The 18,018-nt window shown below is 29.2% G+C and overlaps 1 protein-coding gene across 1 annotated transcript in view; it reads right to left on the bottom strand.

Moving 5' to 3' along the window:
• The window catches only part of LOC142323771 (protein kinase C, brain isozyme-like), an 883,957-nt gene that overhangs the window by 45,604 nt on the left and 820,335 nt on the right, over window positions 1–18,018 (bottom strand). Inside the window, exon 5 of the mRNA XM_075363963.1 lies at window positions 5,258–5,386. Coding sequence (XP_075220078.1) covers window positions 5,258–5,386 — 129 coding nt within the window. The remainder of the gene's footprint in view (window positions 1–5,257; window positions 5,387–18,018) is intronic.

Below are 18,018 nucleotides of genomic sequence, written 5' to 3'. Positions count from 1 at the left end.
TATTTGGCTGTGGATTTATGTTCTAAAACAGATCAAAGTTTCTCACACCATGGACAGAAATTAGCCCTCAATGACATATAATACCAGAATATTCAATTTGACACCAATTAAGGTTTAGAATATTAATAATGGTAATCCATGTTGTCAAGAGCAGGCAGATAGACTGCACTCAAAAATGGAGTGGGCTTTGCTTTGCTTCTTTCATCTTATAATTTAATTAGTTTTTATGGATGGTGGCCTCCACCTTGCAACCCTACAGGTGAGAACTGAGTTCTCATGCCACATAGTAAATTATGCTTTTCTTATAACAGTACTGGTCATATTTTAAGTACTGTTTCAAATTAACAAGTAATTTTAATTAATCAATAGCTAATAAAAATCAAAATGTTACACGTTTTATTTACGAATACGAAATCTGATCCAAAATTTTTACTAATGTAATATTATGTAATGCAGAATACAAAAGTGGTTTATAAAATACAAAATTAAAAAATATCTTACCTTAATTTAATTTAGGAACAGTACTTTCTTAGGTATGTCCATCCACAGTTCTTTGTGTAGTACTTATCAAAGATTTTGTCATATAATTTAAAATAGCCGTGTCAACTTTGTGAAGGCCCAAATGCAGTTATTATTTGAGTCAATTTAATTGCTATTACTGCTTTTGGTTTGATTGTTATTGACCACTTAAAGTATTCAATTCATATAAAATATTCTTTCTATATAAATTCATATTTCTTTTAATATTTATATATAGTATTTTTTTCTAAAATTAATTTAAATGTCACGTGTTCTTCCATTATTGTGTTTATTTTTTATATAAATGGTATGCTACATTAGACTGATTACATTTAAATCCTCTCATTCATTATATATTTATTAAACAGTATTATAAATATTTGTTTTTCCAATATAGATGTACCACTACTGATCACATTTTGTTTTATAAATGTCATTTGTATTCTTATTGATTATTGTATTATTTTATAATAAAGTTAGATAACTAAATGCTACAGTGTATTTATTTTTACCATACATTTCATTTTTTATATTCTCTGTTATTCTATTTGTACTTTTAAAATGCTATTTTCATGTTATCTTTACTTATTAGAGTTGAAACATTATTTTTTTTTTTATAATTTGTTTATGAATTTATTGTTGTAAACATCTATGAATTTAAAAACTGAATATAAAGAGAAAATCTTATTTAAATTAATAGAGAAAAAAAGTTGGCAATAACAACCAGAATGATGAAAGGAATAATATAATATTTTTCAATTAATCTTATCTGAATATTATCAAAATTAATATGGCTGTTTAAATATAATATGCTAAAATATCTTGTATTTATCTTCTTACTGAAAAGTAGGTATTACAAAAGAAACTGAAGATGCAGGTACCTCCGAATATGCTATTCCAAATTAAAGTAAGATACTACTTACTTTCACTGGTTTTGGTAATTTATTAAATAATTAGTTTAATTATAGTTAAGACTCAGGTTTCATTTCCTCCTTTTTTATTTGTAAAAATAAAAATTTTTCACTTTTTTCTTACTCTATAAATTTTCATTCTTTCTTTTACTCTTTATAAATTCTCACTTTTTTTGTTACTCTTATTAAATGAATTTGCCTAATGCTCTATTAGTCAGTCTTGTTCTATTCTTCAAACAATCAACATGTGTTTAGTATGACTATATAATTAATTAATACAATAATGTTATATGTATGAATTACAAGTTCAAAGATTATAATAAAAATAATTTATATTACAAATGAAATAAAGACTTTTATTTATTTGAAAGAACCAGCAAATAATAAAATATTTAGAATAATTAAACCTAACCGAGGTACTGAACCAAGGTGGCATATTATTCAACATTTTGGTCATCTGGCTGTGGGTATAATCTGCAACTTTGAAGAATCATCATTTTTAGTTTTCCAGAACTGCGGATAAAATCTGAAATTGTTTAGAATCATCATCTTGATCTTTCAGAATTGTGAATGTAATCTAAAATTTTCAAAATTCTTAATGTTCAACAAATTACCGCAATAAAAGGGCTTGCAGCAATTTGATCTACAATATCATTTACGTAATATCTTTTTAATTTATTATTACATTTAATTTACACTGTCTCATCATTTATCTAATAACATTTGATTCATTTCATATTTAATTTACTTTGTTAATAATTCACATTGTTAATTTAAGTTATTACTATTATTATGGATAGGAAACAATTAATCAGACAAAGGGGGTTAGTAAAGATCGCTATAACTAGGAGTGGCACATTTACTCACAATTATGATCCTTCACAAGGTGATATTCCCACCTTAAAAATTGAAATAAGAAATTGTCTTGAATTGCAAAGCAAATATGATACCATTCAATCAGAAATTGAATTGGAATATTTTGATGAGGTTTTAGCTTTGGATCGTACACAAGTCAAAAAAGACTTCTGTACTAGAGTACAAATTGCAAAATTTAATAAATAATAGTCAAACATCATCTAATCAAAATTTAGTTCAAATACAGAGTATAAACAAACACAATTACAACCAATTAATATACCTTTATTTAGAAGTAATGTATTAGAGTGGAAGCACTATTTTAATATATTTATTGATTTAGTACATAATAGAGATGATTTATCTAATATTTAAAAATTATGCTATTTACAACCCTCTCTGAAGGATGAAACCTTAGCTATCATTAAAAATCTGCAAATAACAAATGAAAATTAAATTAACGGAAATACAAAATATCAATACAATAAGTATTGACAATTGAGTGGTTTCGAAACGCGTCAACAAGAGACGAAAGAATGCAGCTAATCAAGGTAAGCAGTATTAAACATTGAAGAAATTAAAGAGCATAAATAAAAGTACAACGATTACTATTGCTGTTCTATTAGATTGGTATAAATGTTTTTAGGTTCCAAGATTGTATTTAACTAAGTAACCCACATCATTACTCAATCGAAAATACATGTGACTTTGACCATACTGGATCGGTCAAAGACTAAGGACAAGTCAAATATGGATAAAGTCCTTTGTGTTTTTGATTAAAAGTAAATCAAATAACAATGTGGGTTAATTGATCGATTCCTTTTTGTTTATATTGATCTCATTTTAATACGAGACATATTGTTTTTATCCTGCAACGAATTCTAGAGAATGAATTCTGTAAGATACGATACACTATTAAGAATACTATTTAATATCTAAAAATAAGTTCCTATATATTTTGTTCATCACATATTTTTCGTTGAGATCTAGTAAGTAAATGGTTTACAGAAAACATTGCCTCAATATAAATATGTTCAGGCATAGAGCTGTATGTAAGAAATATAATTTATATTGAAATATAAGAGAAAGTTCATGTAGTAGAAAATGATCAAATAAAAAACTAAGTTTGAGAGAATGTGTTTTGATTTCATTTTTTTGCATACAGTTGAAGATGGAATTGTCTATAGAGTTCCATGTAGATTAAGTCCAACTTGCTCCTAAAAAATGAATGAACACTAGTTTAGAAAGTCTTATTCCATTCTTGAAAGACTTATCATGTGTTTATTACTATAATAATAAATTAAATATATAAATTACAAGTTCAAAGTATATAACAAAAATAATCTATATCATAAACAAAATAAAGACTTTTATTTGTTTGAATGAACCAGCGAATAATAAAATATTTAGAATAATTAAACCTAACAGAGGTATTGAACCAAGGCGGCATATTATTCAAAAATACAGCAGTAGAAATTAAAATCCATATTGTAGATTAGTTAGAAAATATATTATGTGTTATATATTTGTGTTATATAACAATACTGGTTTGACAATAATTTTTTCTTGAACTTCACATCTTTTCCTATTTTTTAGCTTAACAGAATTCTATTATTGAATAATGCTTCTGACATCTTATTGCAGTTAGTCCCATCTTTTATATCTTTAATTTTCATTTCACATTTTTAAAATAAAAAAGCTGGGCAAACAATTGCATGAATTTCCTGGCTATTAATTAATAATAAAAATTAAAAGAGCTTGAGTCTAAATACAAAAAACAGAATATGTATTTCTTATAGGTGAGGAATAAATTTTTACATTTTTCTAAAAATATTCATATATATGTTAAGCTTAGCAAATTAGCTTAAAGTTTTCTCTAAATGTAATAACCCATTCAATAACAGTCAGGATAAGAAAAAGAAAATTTTCAAAAAACATTTCTGCATTTTAGGCCCGGGGTCTTAATTTAAAAAAATTGTAGACATTTCTTAATGAGTGTTTCTACATATGAAGTATAAACTTTCAAAAAATTGTAGATAGGTATTTAAACTGAAGGGAGATGACGCAAAATAACAAAAAATCATTTCAAATTTGGATGGCTGATTTTTTTAGAATAAGAATTTTTTTATTATTTTTGTATAAATTGTAGGTAACAAATTTCCTTTAATAAAATTCTCTCTAAATGCCTCAGAAGAAAATTGAAATTGTTTTTTTTGCGATTTTCCTCAACTCCGCCGATTAATGAACTTTGAAAAAACAATTAAATTGATCAACGTTCCATATAATAAAAGTTGAGCCAAATATGAAGAAAATCAGTTTGGCCAGTCCTGAGATATAAAACCAAAAACGGTGCGACTTACATAAATAATGTGCATACGTACGAAAACGTAAACTTTTGAAAAAAAAACCCGATACCCGTTTTTGACATGTTCACCATACTTTCCCCTTTGTATAGCTATGCTAGCTTTATTCCTGAGAAATAAAAATGTTAAAGTATTTGAAATAAAAATTTTGTCCTGTATTCGTAATTTTCTAGAAAAAATTCAGAACGAATTGTAAAAAAAAATTAAACTTTTTTCAGGTAATTTAATATAATGTGTAGTTGCTGCTTTCTTATTTAACTGCCGTGATTTCGAATTCCAGCTGAATTAAAGATCTCTTTTTCAAATTTTTTAATATTAAAAATATATCTATGGCGACTCAAAAAATAAATGTTTAAAATTAGTAATCTGAAAATATAATATATTCATTTAAATAATGTATGTGATGAAAATCTCTGATTATTTTGATAAAACTCATATATCTTTGAAAGGGAGACAGAACTGATAGTATTGCAATTTAACTATAACAGTTGAGTTTTCTTGATCTGTCAACCTTCCAAATGAAAAGCTCCTAATTATACTACAATAAGTGTGCTTACAACTATAGACACTAGCAATAACAATTTTTTTTTAACAGCTTAAAAACCTTACCTTCAATTGTAAGTTTGCTACCAACACAAGTGATTTTTAACTCAATACGACCTCTACGTTCGGTATGATCACAACCACATAAATTTGGCACGCTTTCTTCGCATCGTTTATGAACATTCATATCACATGCTGAAAATGATAAAATAACGAAATATTATTATTTTTTTAAAAGATTAATTATTAAATGAGTTATATTCTACCATATGAGGTCTGTTCAGAAAATAACCGAACTTTAACCCAACCGTATTCACACACTTTTCCCAGCGGTGTTCCACTTCTCGAAGCAGTCCTGGATAGCTTTATTTGAAATGGTCTTTAAGGTCTGTGATAAATTTGCTTTAATGTCATGAATAGTCTCAAAACGGTGTCCTTCATCTCTGATTTTAATTTCGGAAATAAGAAAAAAATCGCAAGGGGCCAGGTATGGCGAGTAGTGAGGCTAAGGGAAAACAGTCATCTGATTTTTGGCATAAAACCGATTTTCACGTAACCTTTGTAGAACGGTTTGATAGTACGCACGGCTCACTATTTCACTTTGAGGCAAGAATTCAAAAAGCATAATTCCATTAAAATCGAAAAAAACACAGTGAGTATCACTTTGACATTGGATGGAGACTGACGTGCTTTTCTGGAGCGTGGAGATCCTTTATCAATCCATTGTGATGATTGAACTTTTGTCTTAATGTCGTAGCCGTAAACCTAGTTTTTGTCTCCCGTTATGATACTTTACATGAATATTTCATTGTCATTGGCTTGTTCAAGAAGTTGCCGACTAACATCCACTTGATGTTTTTTCTGCTGTTCGGTGATCAAACGAGGAACGAACTTTACTGCAACTAGATGCATGTTAAATTTTTCAGTCAAAATGGTATCGTATGATCCAATTGAGATGCTAACCTCTTCTGCAAGTTCTCTGACAGTCAACCGGCGATTTGAACGCACCAGATCATTGATTTTCTGAACGTGGGTGTCATCAGTTGAAGTCGAAGGCCTTCCTGGTCGACTTCGCTTTTAAAAGTTTAAATCGTGAAAACCATTCGTAATATTGTGTACAACCCAGATTATCACTCCGTACGCTTATTTAAAAAATTTAAACGTTTCTGTGAAAGTTTTCCCCAGTTTCACGCAAAATTTTACGTTGTATCGTTGTTCCTGAAAAACGCATATTACAAAAATCGCTACTAACACGTAAACAAGTTCCACTCAAATAACAATAACACGAAAAACTAAACGAGATATCAAGAATTCAAGAACATGTGGTTACAAAGGAGGTTATGCGGAACACAATGCTGCCAACTGCCCGTCACTAAATTCTCTGTTGGGGCGAAATTAACAATGTTAATTAAATGTGTGGTTATTTTTTGAACAGATCTCGTATTTTAAAATTGTTAATTTTTTCAATTTACATTAATTGTTGTATACTATGAAATTAAGAATTTAATTGAGATTTAAATAAAATAAACCAGTTAATTTTTTTAATATAATGTAAAAGTGAAGATTATTTAAAAAAAACACAGTGGTTACATTTATAAGCATGCAAGGCATGCAACGTTTACCCATGCATTAGACATTCACTTTTATTTACTTTTCTATTTTTACTTAAAAATAACATTTAATTAACTTAAAAAGAGGTATCATTAAAATCGAAAATTCCCCAGAAATAAAATATTACTTCAATATACCAGTTTTAATGCTAAGAGAACTGTTATATCTGCATTTTCTAAGATGTTATGTATATAAAGCACAATATAATAGGAACAATCTACTCAGCAGCCTATGCCCACCATTGCATTTGAAATATCCATGACTCTTAACAAACCAATAATCCTCTATCACAATTCAAATTTTCTTAATTCAATATTATTCAAAATGGCAACTTACATCTTCTCTGAAAAATACAGTTTTGTTAATAGCTACTAACAGAGATGAGAAAATACATAAGAAGCAAAAATAATTTACTTCTAATGCACTTTTAATATGGTTACTAAACATTTTTAACTATTACAAACATATGCATAAGAATATTATATAAATAATAGTACAGTTTATTATATTATATAGTCAGCAAATCATGCTTAATCAGAATTTCTACATAATAACATTAAGACAACACTGTATTATATTATTAATAATAATATGACACATAAAAGAAGAAAACATACGAGTATATAGTATCAGAAATACACTACATCTAAAGTTACAAAACATATTAGTTTTATTGCATGCTTATGTGTTAGAAAATGTATTAAACATATATATATACATACATACATTAGGCGGTCAGAGCTCGCTTCGCTCGCCCTTCCCATCTAGCCATGAGGCTCTGTCCCCTGGATCCCACAGTGTTTGTTATCCTCATGATTGTGAGAATAATACTAATTAAAACAATTAAAGCCTAAAAAGCTCTCTTTCCTCTGTTTTCCTCATTTTTTGACGTAAAAGCTCTAATATACTTCTGCTATAGACAAAACTACAGTTCCAAGTCTGGGTGCAACGCTCTCGGTCAGCAGCTAACTGAAATCACGCACTTCAACTGTTTCAGGGGACCGAAATATTCTCATTCTTATAGCAGTCTGAATAGTAAGAAAGGTTACTTCTCTTTCTAGAAGGAATATTTTTTTAACTTTTGATAACCTCATTTCGAGAGACAAATAAAAAACTCATAAAAGTTTGCTAAATGTGCTAATTTAATCTAATTAAAAAAATTTATTTACAATGTAAAAAAAAAAAAAAAGTAATGCCCTGAGGTATCCGGAACACACATCCTCTCGTGTGGAACATACCACCTACGCTTTATGTCCAGGGCGGTAACAGCTGTATATAAGTATATAAGTACAATAAAAATAGCTGGCTAACGGGACTCCAAGTATTTTTCGGACATTGTTATTGGTAAAAATAATCTCGACCTGCTTCCATCTTCAGGGCACTATAAACTTCTTGATCACCCGTAGATCATGTTTGTTACAAAACGATTTTGGATACAGACTCACACCATTTTTAGAACTGGTAACGTGGCGGCCAGGGTCGATGTGATGACAAGTTTAACAGAGACCATTCTGTTGTCCGCATTCCCCTTGCGATAGTAACCATGTGGTAAGGTGCCCATGTATGTCGTGCATGGGAGGCCTGAAAGCTTTAGTGCCTGGAATCAGTGCAGAAATTGCCCAAATTCATACAGAATTTCGATCAACTAAACGTAGTAGAGGGTGCGCGTAAATACACTCGTTTAGAATCAGCCGATTCGCCAGAAGCGAAATGGAAACGGATTAAGGGCACAGATAAAATTAAATTTTATCTGGGAGTTGGGAAGTCGTCAGGATTTTTTCAACAATAATGCGTCCAGACCAAAACATCTTGTAGTTACGAGAGAGAATAGTAATTTCGGTAAAGTCAGCTCAGTCTTGATTGCCCGGGTAATCACAAGCTGATCTGGTGGTGCTGTGAAGGAAATATGAAAGACTTTTAACGATCTGTACGTCGAAAACGTTGAAAATAGTTTCAGAATCATAGTCATTCTCAAAAACTTCAAGGGTTGAAGAAGATCGGTGAGTTTCCCGTGCTTGTATAATCTCATAGCAACTTTAATTCATCGAGAGGGAATTTTTTTAGCCGCGATTTTCTTAATTGAACGGAAAATGGAATAGTGGAGGAATTGTCAATTCAAGGTGTGATTCAATGCCGAAGGTTGACAATGAGGAGAAATGGTTTTTCTTTCTGCTTCGCGTGTATTAACGTTCAACAGACCTTCCTTATCCGAGAAAGTACGTGATGGCATAGTCCGAAGCCGCAGACTCTCTGTTAATCAGAGGTGGAGACCGTTAGGAGGATGAAGAAAAGAAGTGAGAAGGGATGGCCTTAGGGAAAACCTAAGCGATTAACAACGTAATATGTTTTAAAACCAAGATTTTCTAAGTTTTTAATATATTTTATTTTCAAAGATGTTTTAATAGTTATTAATTCTTAATATCAGGGTGGGAAAGTTTTTGCATCTTTTTTCATTTTTTTGGGGGGGGGGAAAGGAATAATGCTCTAATTATTCGATGCCCGTAACCCCGAAGAAAAAGAAATAATAATTTTCTGAATAAAATCCAACCTCGCGTCCGTGCAGTTAAATCTACCCACACATCCGGGGCGGGAAACGACATGGTACTTTTGTACTTTTATTTACATCAGTCAACAAGGCAGTGGTATTGCTCACAAGCTCCATGTGGAGTACGGGATTGGCGCTCCCGAGCTGTCCAAGCTGGTCGTAGTTGTGCTTCTTGGTTTCGCTGCATGATGCGGGGGCGGGAGGCACGACCGTGGTCTGTTTTTGCCGACATTGGGCGCTGATGTGAGGTTGCTCCGCCGAAGTCTTGCGCCGCTCAGCGTGAGTCAGTCATTTCGGCTCCTGGCAGGGAATATCCCATAGGTAAGGGTATCGCAGCTCTTACTGCTACGTGAAAGCCATAGGATGTCGGTATAGCGAGTCAGGAAGTACCTGATCTCCGGCCCGGGTTAATTTTGTGGGAGACGGCTGACTCCCACAAAACGACTCCCATGGCCTGGCTGACTCCCACGGTCTGGGAGGAACCCAGACAAGATCAGTGATCCAGGGTATACCCAACCACCTCTCTGTTTAACTTGTAGTGACGCCATATTGACTGGCGTCACTTTTTTTTATGGAAATATCTACTTCTACAATTTCTGTGGCAGAGAGTGCTCATACAAACTATCGTTTTCGGAAGGCCTTTGTCTTCGTAATAGAAGCGAAGGAAGAAAGTTGAGTTCGGTGTTATTGAAAAGACGGATCGAACTAAGTTTCAACCGAAGGGTAGCGAAGCGATGTCAAAATATCTGGTAATAAAGAAGAAAAATGGGGAGTTTAGTAAATTAGTCCTTTCGTTATAGCTCGAGGGATTACAGAAGTAGGATGACCTATAAAAGATACAAGAAAAACTGATACGGGACTGTTTGTTGAAACTGTCAACGACCTACAATCGTCACGGCTATTCGACAAAAGATCTATGTACGTGGTGACCCATTGCATCCGGATGATCCGTAGAGAGATCCCACTGTCTGCGTCAATTTTCATGGGTATCACTCTGCGAGATCAGGTGCCCGGTTTATAAAGAAAAGTAGAAATCCAGGAGGTGAAGACCAAAACAAAAATTCAGCTACTTCAATAATAAGAAAATAAAATTAATGTATAACCAACCCTGAAAAAAAATTAATGATAATAAAATATTGAATAGATCTGAACTCAGAGATTTTTTCTTTTACCATGGTAATAGAGATATAATGAAGTAAAACGATTAATTTTTATACAACTGCTCAAAAAGGAGTGTAATGTATTTAGAATGTATGTATGTTTGTTTCACCGTAGCATCACAACGGCTGAACCAGTTTAGATGTATGACCCCGCGTTGGAATGCTTACGTTACCGGATATAGCCTATGTTTAAAAATCATATGAGTTTTTGACAGTATGTTCGATCACGTAAGCAAATCGGTTAAAGGTTTTAACGTGAAAATCGAAAAAGCTCGCTGGATGGAGGATAGTATGAAACAAGAATCTCCATCCTCGCGAAATGAGCGATTAAAAATTGTTAGAAAACGTACGTCTCAGTATCATTCTGAACAAATCCTATCAGCTCGGTATGTAAGGCTAAGAAAAATAAGAGAGCACGTTGCGCTGGTGGGTCGAAATGAGTCGCCCATTTTGGGTGAAACGGGACTTGCTAATATGTGGAGTCGTGCTTTTTAATTTTTTTACAGATTTAAAACTTCTTTTCCTTTACTGAATATCTTTAGTATCCCCCACTAGGAATACTGTGATAATTCTAATTGGAGATAATGACCAAGCCTCTAAGGTGTAAATCTATAAAATTTTATTAAAACCTATCCTGTAGTTTTTGCATGATGCATGCACCCCTAGTTATCATTTTATTATATGTATAGACACACACACGCGCGCGCAATTTATTTCAACCTTAAAACATTTTTCTATTCTTAAAGTATCAATAACATCATAATAAATTGTTCAGTAGCTCTTTCAAAACTACTTTCCAGTAATTTTTCATTTACATTGTTCTGTATCTTGCTAACAGATGCCATTGTATTGAATGGTATGTATCTCCATACCATTAAATAATTAATACATGTATCAAGATAAATTTTAAAGCTATAAAAAGTAATTATCAACACAAAAAAACCAAGTAAACTTATGTAGCAGAATGTTAAAATAAAAAAAAAACCAAATAAAAGAGAAATAATATATTATTAAAAAAAAAATCAGAAAGTCTGATAGAAAAATTGCAAAAAAAAATGTTTTATGTAAGGTAATACAAACTTCTATATTTGTGAAATAAGAACCAAGCGTGTAGCATTAAGTGAGAAGAATGAAACATATAGAGAAAAGTATGGAACCTGGATGAAGTCATGTGATTGGATGTCTCAGAAATGAACAGGTAATAACAAGGTAAAATTTTGAAATGAGTACCACCAAGTAATGAGTACCCTTGTCCAAGTTAATAAACGAAGTCTTGAAATCTAAATAGATATAAATAAGTTATTATTATAAACAATAGAAATATTTAAATAGACTTTACACTGCACTGTAACAACGTAAAGTCATTTAATAGAAATATTAAAAATTGGTTGTTGGCGGTTATTGTTAAAGTAATGCTCTTTTTGAAATGTTAAAATTTTTAAAATATATATTTACAGTTATTGTTACAGAAATTAATTTTGTATTATAAGTTTATAAAATAATGCTACAATTAAAGTTAATAAAGATTTTTTTTTACTTTTTTTTTAATGAAAATTAGTTATATTTTTCTTTTTTTGTTATACACAGTGGGTAATTTTGTAAATTATTTTTATTTTTATGGTTACATCTGATTTCTTTCTGGGCACTTGGCCCCATCCTGTCATTCCTTACATGTACATTCAATAAGGATATTGTTAATATTTTGTTAAATTAAATACATACCTTTCTCTTCTGTTGCATTTGAGAAAGATTTTTAGGAACATGGACAATTTGATTAATTAATAAGTTGATTTTTGTTTTAAAGAGCTTAACATATTTATTATATTTAATGAAAAAATCAGACCATTAGGCACAGAACTTCAGAATTACTAAATTACAAAAGCTTCTAGACTTATATAACTTACAAAGAAACCATTCAACATCTAGTTAACCATTTCTACATCTAGAAATTACTCAACTTTATCTATTATTCTACTACAATGACAAACAAAGAAGTAGTAGTAATAATAATAATAATAATAATAATTACACTAAATATATCCTAAAACTGATAAAACAATATAAAGGGACAAACCACATTTTATTCTTCAGCATACATTTTAACTACTACATGATTACTTATGGTTAAGGAGAACAAAAAAAAAAATTGCAGTCTTATAGGTTCAAACAATTCAATGTGACTTCATAAATTTGTAGTTATTTTCAAGGTATGACTATACACAAAATAAATCATTAAGTATACTTTCATACTAAAATGATAAATAGCTTGCTTTATTTTTAATATTTTTTATTAATAATTCTAATTTATGAGCTTATATTTATGTAACAATATATACTTTTTTCATTTGAACTCATTGCGCATTTAAATTAATTTTACTAGGAATCTTTAATGAAGAATTTTACATCATAATAGTTTCAAAAATTTTACAAACTTTAACAAATATCTGCCTGGCAACATCAAATTTGTATTCATACTGAAAGCAAAGTAAGTGAACATTTATATACAGTACAACATTAAAGTAAATTATGAAATAAAAAATGGTGAAGCAATTGTTTTGGTGATAGCCTGAAATCAATAAGCCCATTTATTTATTTAATAAAAACTTTATGCGGATTTAATTTCTTCTCAAAAAAATTTAAAACCATAATTAAAACTGAAAACTGATAATTATATCTTTAACTTATATAATATAAAAAAAACTTCCAAACATAAAAATCATTTCTGCTATTAACATATAATTGTATAGATATATATTCTGAGGTTTGTGGTAGAGTAGTCGCATCTTTGTGATACATCCAAAAGGTTATAATTTGAATCTGATCAGGGATTAAAATTTTTTTTCACATGTCGTAAACATCATCTATCATTAAACAGTGAAAAAAGGTACAGGATTCAAGAATATTATTATTCAACAATATTTACTATTCAATAAATATTCAACAATATTTATATTATATATTGCTCGATTACAGTATGTATTTGCCCTCCTTAAAATAATGATACAAACAATAAAATGCTTTAGTTCAAGGAAATAAAAAATTCACTAACATTTGGAAAAACACTTTTTATGTAGGAAAGAAAGACAGAAAAGATTGTTATCATCCAAGTTTAATCCTGAACAAAGTACTTCTCATTTGCAGATTCTACAGGTGTTGCCTGACAGTGACGATAACCCCATATAAAAATCCTTTGAATTTGTTTTTTTTTCAGTAGGAGACAAATTAATTTAATGTCATAGTTACATTTTGTAAAACAGCATCATTAAAAAAATTAATCAAAGCAAATTTCCTTTTTAGAACATGTTTTAAAAATAAATATAAAATTTGATAACTAAGTTCCATTGAAATCTTGAAACAGTGAAAATTGATAAATATATGTTTAAAAACAGTAAAACTAATTAAAATACTCAGTCAAAAATGAAATATTAACTAATTAATCTTGTAATTGTAATTTTTAACTATTAATTTTCTAATAATTTAATAAATCACTTATTTTGCTACTGAAAATGGCATAAAAATTATAATTAGATCTATTTCGTCATCAATAAACTAAGTTATAGTTAATTTTTTTAATGTGAAATAAGGATAAATAATGTAGCTGAAATATTAAATAAAATTTGTTTGTAATGGGTAAAGGAATGCTACAAATCTATAAAAAGCTTAAAAAATAACAAAATTTTATAAAACGTTTTTTCCGTAATTTAGAAAAAAAGAGAAATCCTGTGATGCTGTTTCAGTAAGTAAAACAAAATAATATAATAAAATAAACTTATAAAGTATAACAAAAAAACAAAAACTGCAATTTAACAAACATATTCTATTAAGTTTCAATAGAAAAAGTTAGTAACTTCTGATAGAAAAAAAAAAAAAAACAGTATGAGTTAGTTACCTTCCATGTGATACAGTATTTTAAATAAGGAAAGTTTCCAAATAGACGTTAATGAGCTATAGGAATATAAGTTAGAATTAACTATATAAAACTGTTACTTACATTAAATTTAATAATCGCCTTATTTAAATTTTATTTACAATATTAAACTTTCATTTATATTATCAAATTTTAATTATCATTCTATAACAACTTTTTCATTAATGATTTTAGTTTTACTGAATTTACATTATTTTTTATATTATTATTATTTTTTATGTCTTTTTAAGAGAAGTTGGAAAATGTTTAATCAAAAATTTAAAAGAAAACAAAATAGTTAACAAATGTACACAGAAAATAGATTATCTGATTAGAAAAATAATAACTATTCAATAAAAATAAAATGTCAAGCATAAATTTAAATATCTTGAATTCAAAAAATTATTTAATTTTAAATATTAACCTAAATAATTAACGACATTAGTATAAAATTTTAGATGGATTAAGATCACATGCGTGTATCCTTTTTATATCCTTTGACATATATTTTTTTTTTATAAGCTGTACAACATCACAGGGTTTAAAGTGTTACTTTAAGCTTACTAGTTTAATAATAAGGAAAAAGGCATTACAGTAGTCAAATGATTATAGCTTCCCCCAAAAATAAAACTATTTCGAAAAAATAAGTCACTATAAAATATATATTACATCACAATCACAAAATTTCAGTGTAATTTGTTTAAATAAAATATGTTTAGGACAAGTATAATCAAATAATTATTCTTTGTAGATATGATGGTAATAATAATAAAGATAGTAATACAGCATTTTCCTGTAAATACTCATGCTCAATTTCCCTAAAATGCTTTTACGTCATCACATAACCAACCACCCTACTTAACTATATTTTAACCTTGTCAACTCAAACTTGTAATATAATACATATCCATTAAAATGTGATGTAAATATTACACAATGTGCATTACATTGCGTTAAAATTGAAATAAATTTCCCTTTATTTTGGTGGGTTAAAACAAAACACAAAACATTATCTAAAATACACGTATAATAACTTACCAGTTAAAATAATAGCAAACCAGAAACGTCACCAACAGTTATTTATAAACAAAATTAATAATGTTTACGCTGACAAGAAATATTGTAATGTTATTATTGTTTTATTTAAATCAAATGTATATAAATACATTTGATTAATTGTATTGATTTGATTTTATTATTATTTTATTTTGATTTTGTATTTATTATTTTATTTTATTATTAATTTGATTTTAATTGTATTGTTGTATATAAATCAAACAAAATAAAAACGTTACAATATTAACATTGTGTGCTTGGTTTCACCATTCTTGTTTTAATCATACTAATCACCATGCCTCAACTTTCCCGATGAATTTGTAATTCAATAACTTGCTTCATAGTAATAGTAAACTGAACATGATCTTGGTTTGTTTCTTAATAATTTTCTATAAATGTATATAATTACATTTCAGTAAAAGAAACTAACCTATTTTTGCTAATTTTTATGATAAATCGAATTTACGTAGTGTAAAACAAGCAAATGTACTAAAAAAAATATGTTGTTTTACGATTTAATAATTAAATTTTACACATTTAACAAAAGTGATTAATAATTGAAAAGGCTGAGATATCACAGCTCAAATGTAAAACTAGCGCTTGATGACTAGTAGAGAAGAAAAAGTGTGTAAGGGAGGAAATGAGTCGAAGAACCTACAGGCTAGGATAGGAGTTGCGTGTTTTACGGACAACGAAAGAAGGCTCTATGTGATTTTATGCAGTTCTATGCACAGGGGCAATCTGAAGTAGCATCATGGTAACAATATCTACCAACAGCGGCTAGCGTCTTTCCACCTCCAGAATGTTCAGTTACAAACGTCAATTACCTTTTCAGAATTCAGTATACTATTTTTTTATCGTCGCCCAATATGTTTTTTTTTTTTTTTTAAACTAATGGTTTTTCTGTAATCGGCCATTTTACTAGTTCTTTCAGTTAAAAACAATTACTTTCAAAAGGGATGTTCATTTTGATAGCTTAAAAAAAAAAAAGAAGAAATTAGTTATTTAACGCCAACTATTATTAAAGAGGCATTTAGAACAATTTATTTTTAAAATAATTGCAATATTAACTGATCTGGAGAAGCTCGAAATGATAAGACAATAACATAAGACTACTAAGCTGTTGTGAACTGCTGTTTCCAAGACAATGAACCTGTTAATATATTTCTTCTAAAAGTTATTATTCCATCGCTTGCACCAGCGTGAATTATTTAATCATATTTTTAATTAGAGATTCATCCACAGCCTAATAAGACGTTTCCCATTATTTTACACATTTTTGAGTTTACTTTTTAATATTTAAATTAATCATTCATGTTTGAAATAACTAAAATGAAAGTAAAGAAACACACACACACACACATATATATATTATAGCTTGCGAAAAATTTCCCCCTGTTTCTACTCCAAGGGTAAAATGAAGCTATACTGAAATTCTTAGAACTTAAATTAAGAGATAAATTTTATGGTTTCATATATTTTCTGACCCAAAAAAAATTGAATTAAACAACTTCCAGAACTGTATCTCTTGTAATTTTTGAAAAAAATTATTGTAAAACACAAACTTGGTGTCACAGAACACAATTTTTTAGAGTTGACGTATAACTTTGTTAAATTGCAAGTAAACAAATAAAAATTTGTAACAAAATTTGTAGAGAATTTAATTTTGATAAAATATACGCAAGTAACGTCAACTAAACACGAAGAAAAGTTTAAGAAACTTAATTCTTATTAAAAATAAAACAGATCAAAACGAGAGAGAAAATATTGTAATTCATAAACAGATAACTAACTAAGTAAAAACTTACAGATGTTTCCGTGAAAGAGAACTGAAGGAATGAAATAAAAAGGAAGGATAGCGATAGCAAAAGAAGACTTCAGTAAGAAGAGGGAATTACTATGAAGTAAAGGTCTGAAGTTGAGGAAGAAGTTAGCCAAACGCTATGTATGGAGTGGCTTGTATTGGAATGAAACATGGACGATGAAGAAGAAGAGGAAGAGGACTGGATTGAGGCTTTTGAGATGTGTATCTGGAGAAGGAGGGAGAAATAAGATGGTTGATAAAACAGGGAATAAGGAAGTAATTAACAGGATTAAAGAAGAAAAAGCACTTATGCGGGAAGTACAAGAAAGAAAAGGAACTGGTTAAGGAATGTGATTAGAGGAATGGTTGGAATCTTGACAAATGCATTATAAAAGGTAGTAGAAGGAGAAAGAAGAAGGATGAAATTAATACATGAGGTAAATATTGGAAAATACAAGGGGACGAAGGAGAAGCCTCAGGAGAAAAATGAATGGACAGAGCGGTGGCGTAAGGGACCTGCCGCAAGACAGAGCACCAGATGGTGATGAGATAGTGAACGAGTATATCATGAACAACTGCTGCAATCTTAGTTTACAATACATTTTTATATACTCGTATTCATTTTTAATAACTAATTTTAATTTAAAATATTTCTTTAATATTCAAATGACACTTGTTTTGATTTAAAATTAAAATATGTGTAAATTACATCAAATCTAAAAAGTTTGTTTTGCGACAGACACC

Source organism: Lycorma delicatula, chromosome 4, assembly GCF_047948215.1.
Source record: "Lycorma delicatula isolate Av1 chromosome 4, ASM4794821v1, whole genome shotgun sequence".
NCBI lineage: Eukaryota > Metazoa > Arthropoda > Insecta > Hemiptera > Fulgoridae > Lycorma > Lycorma delicatula.
This window is presented reverse-complemented; position numbering and strand designations above follow the sequence as displayed.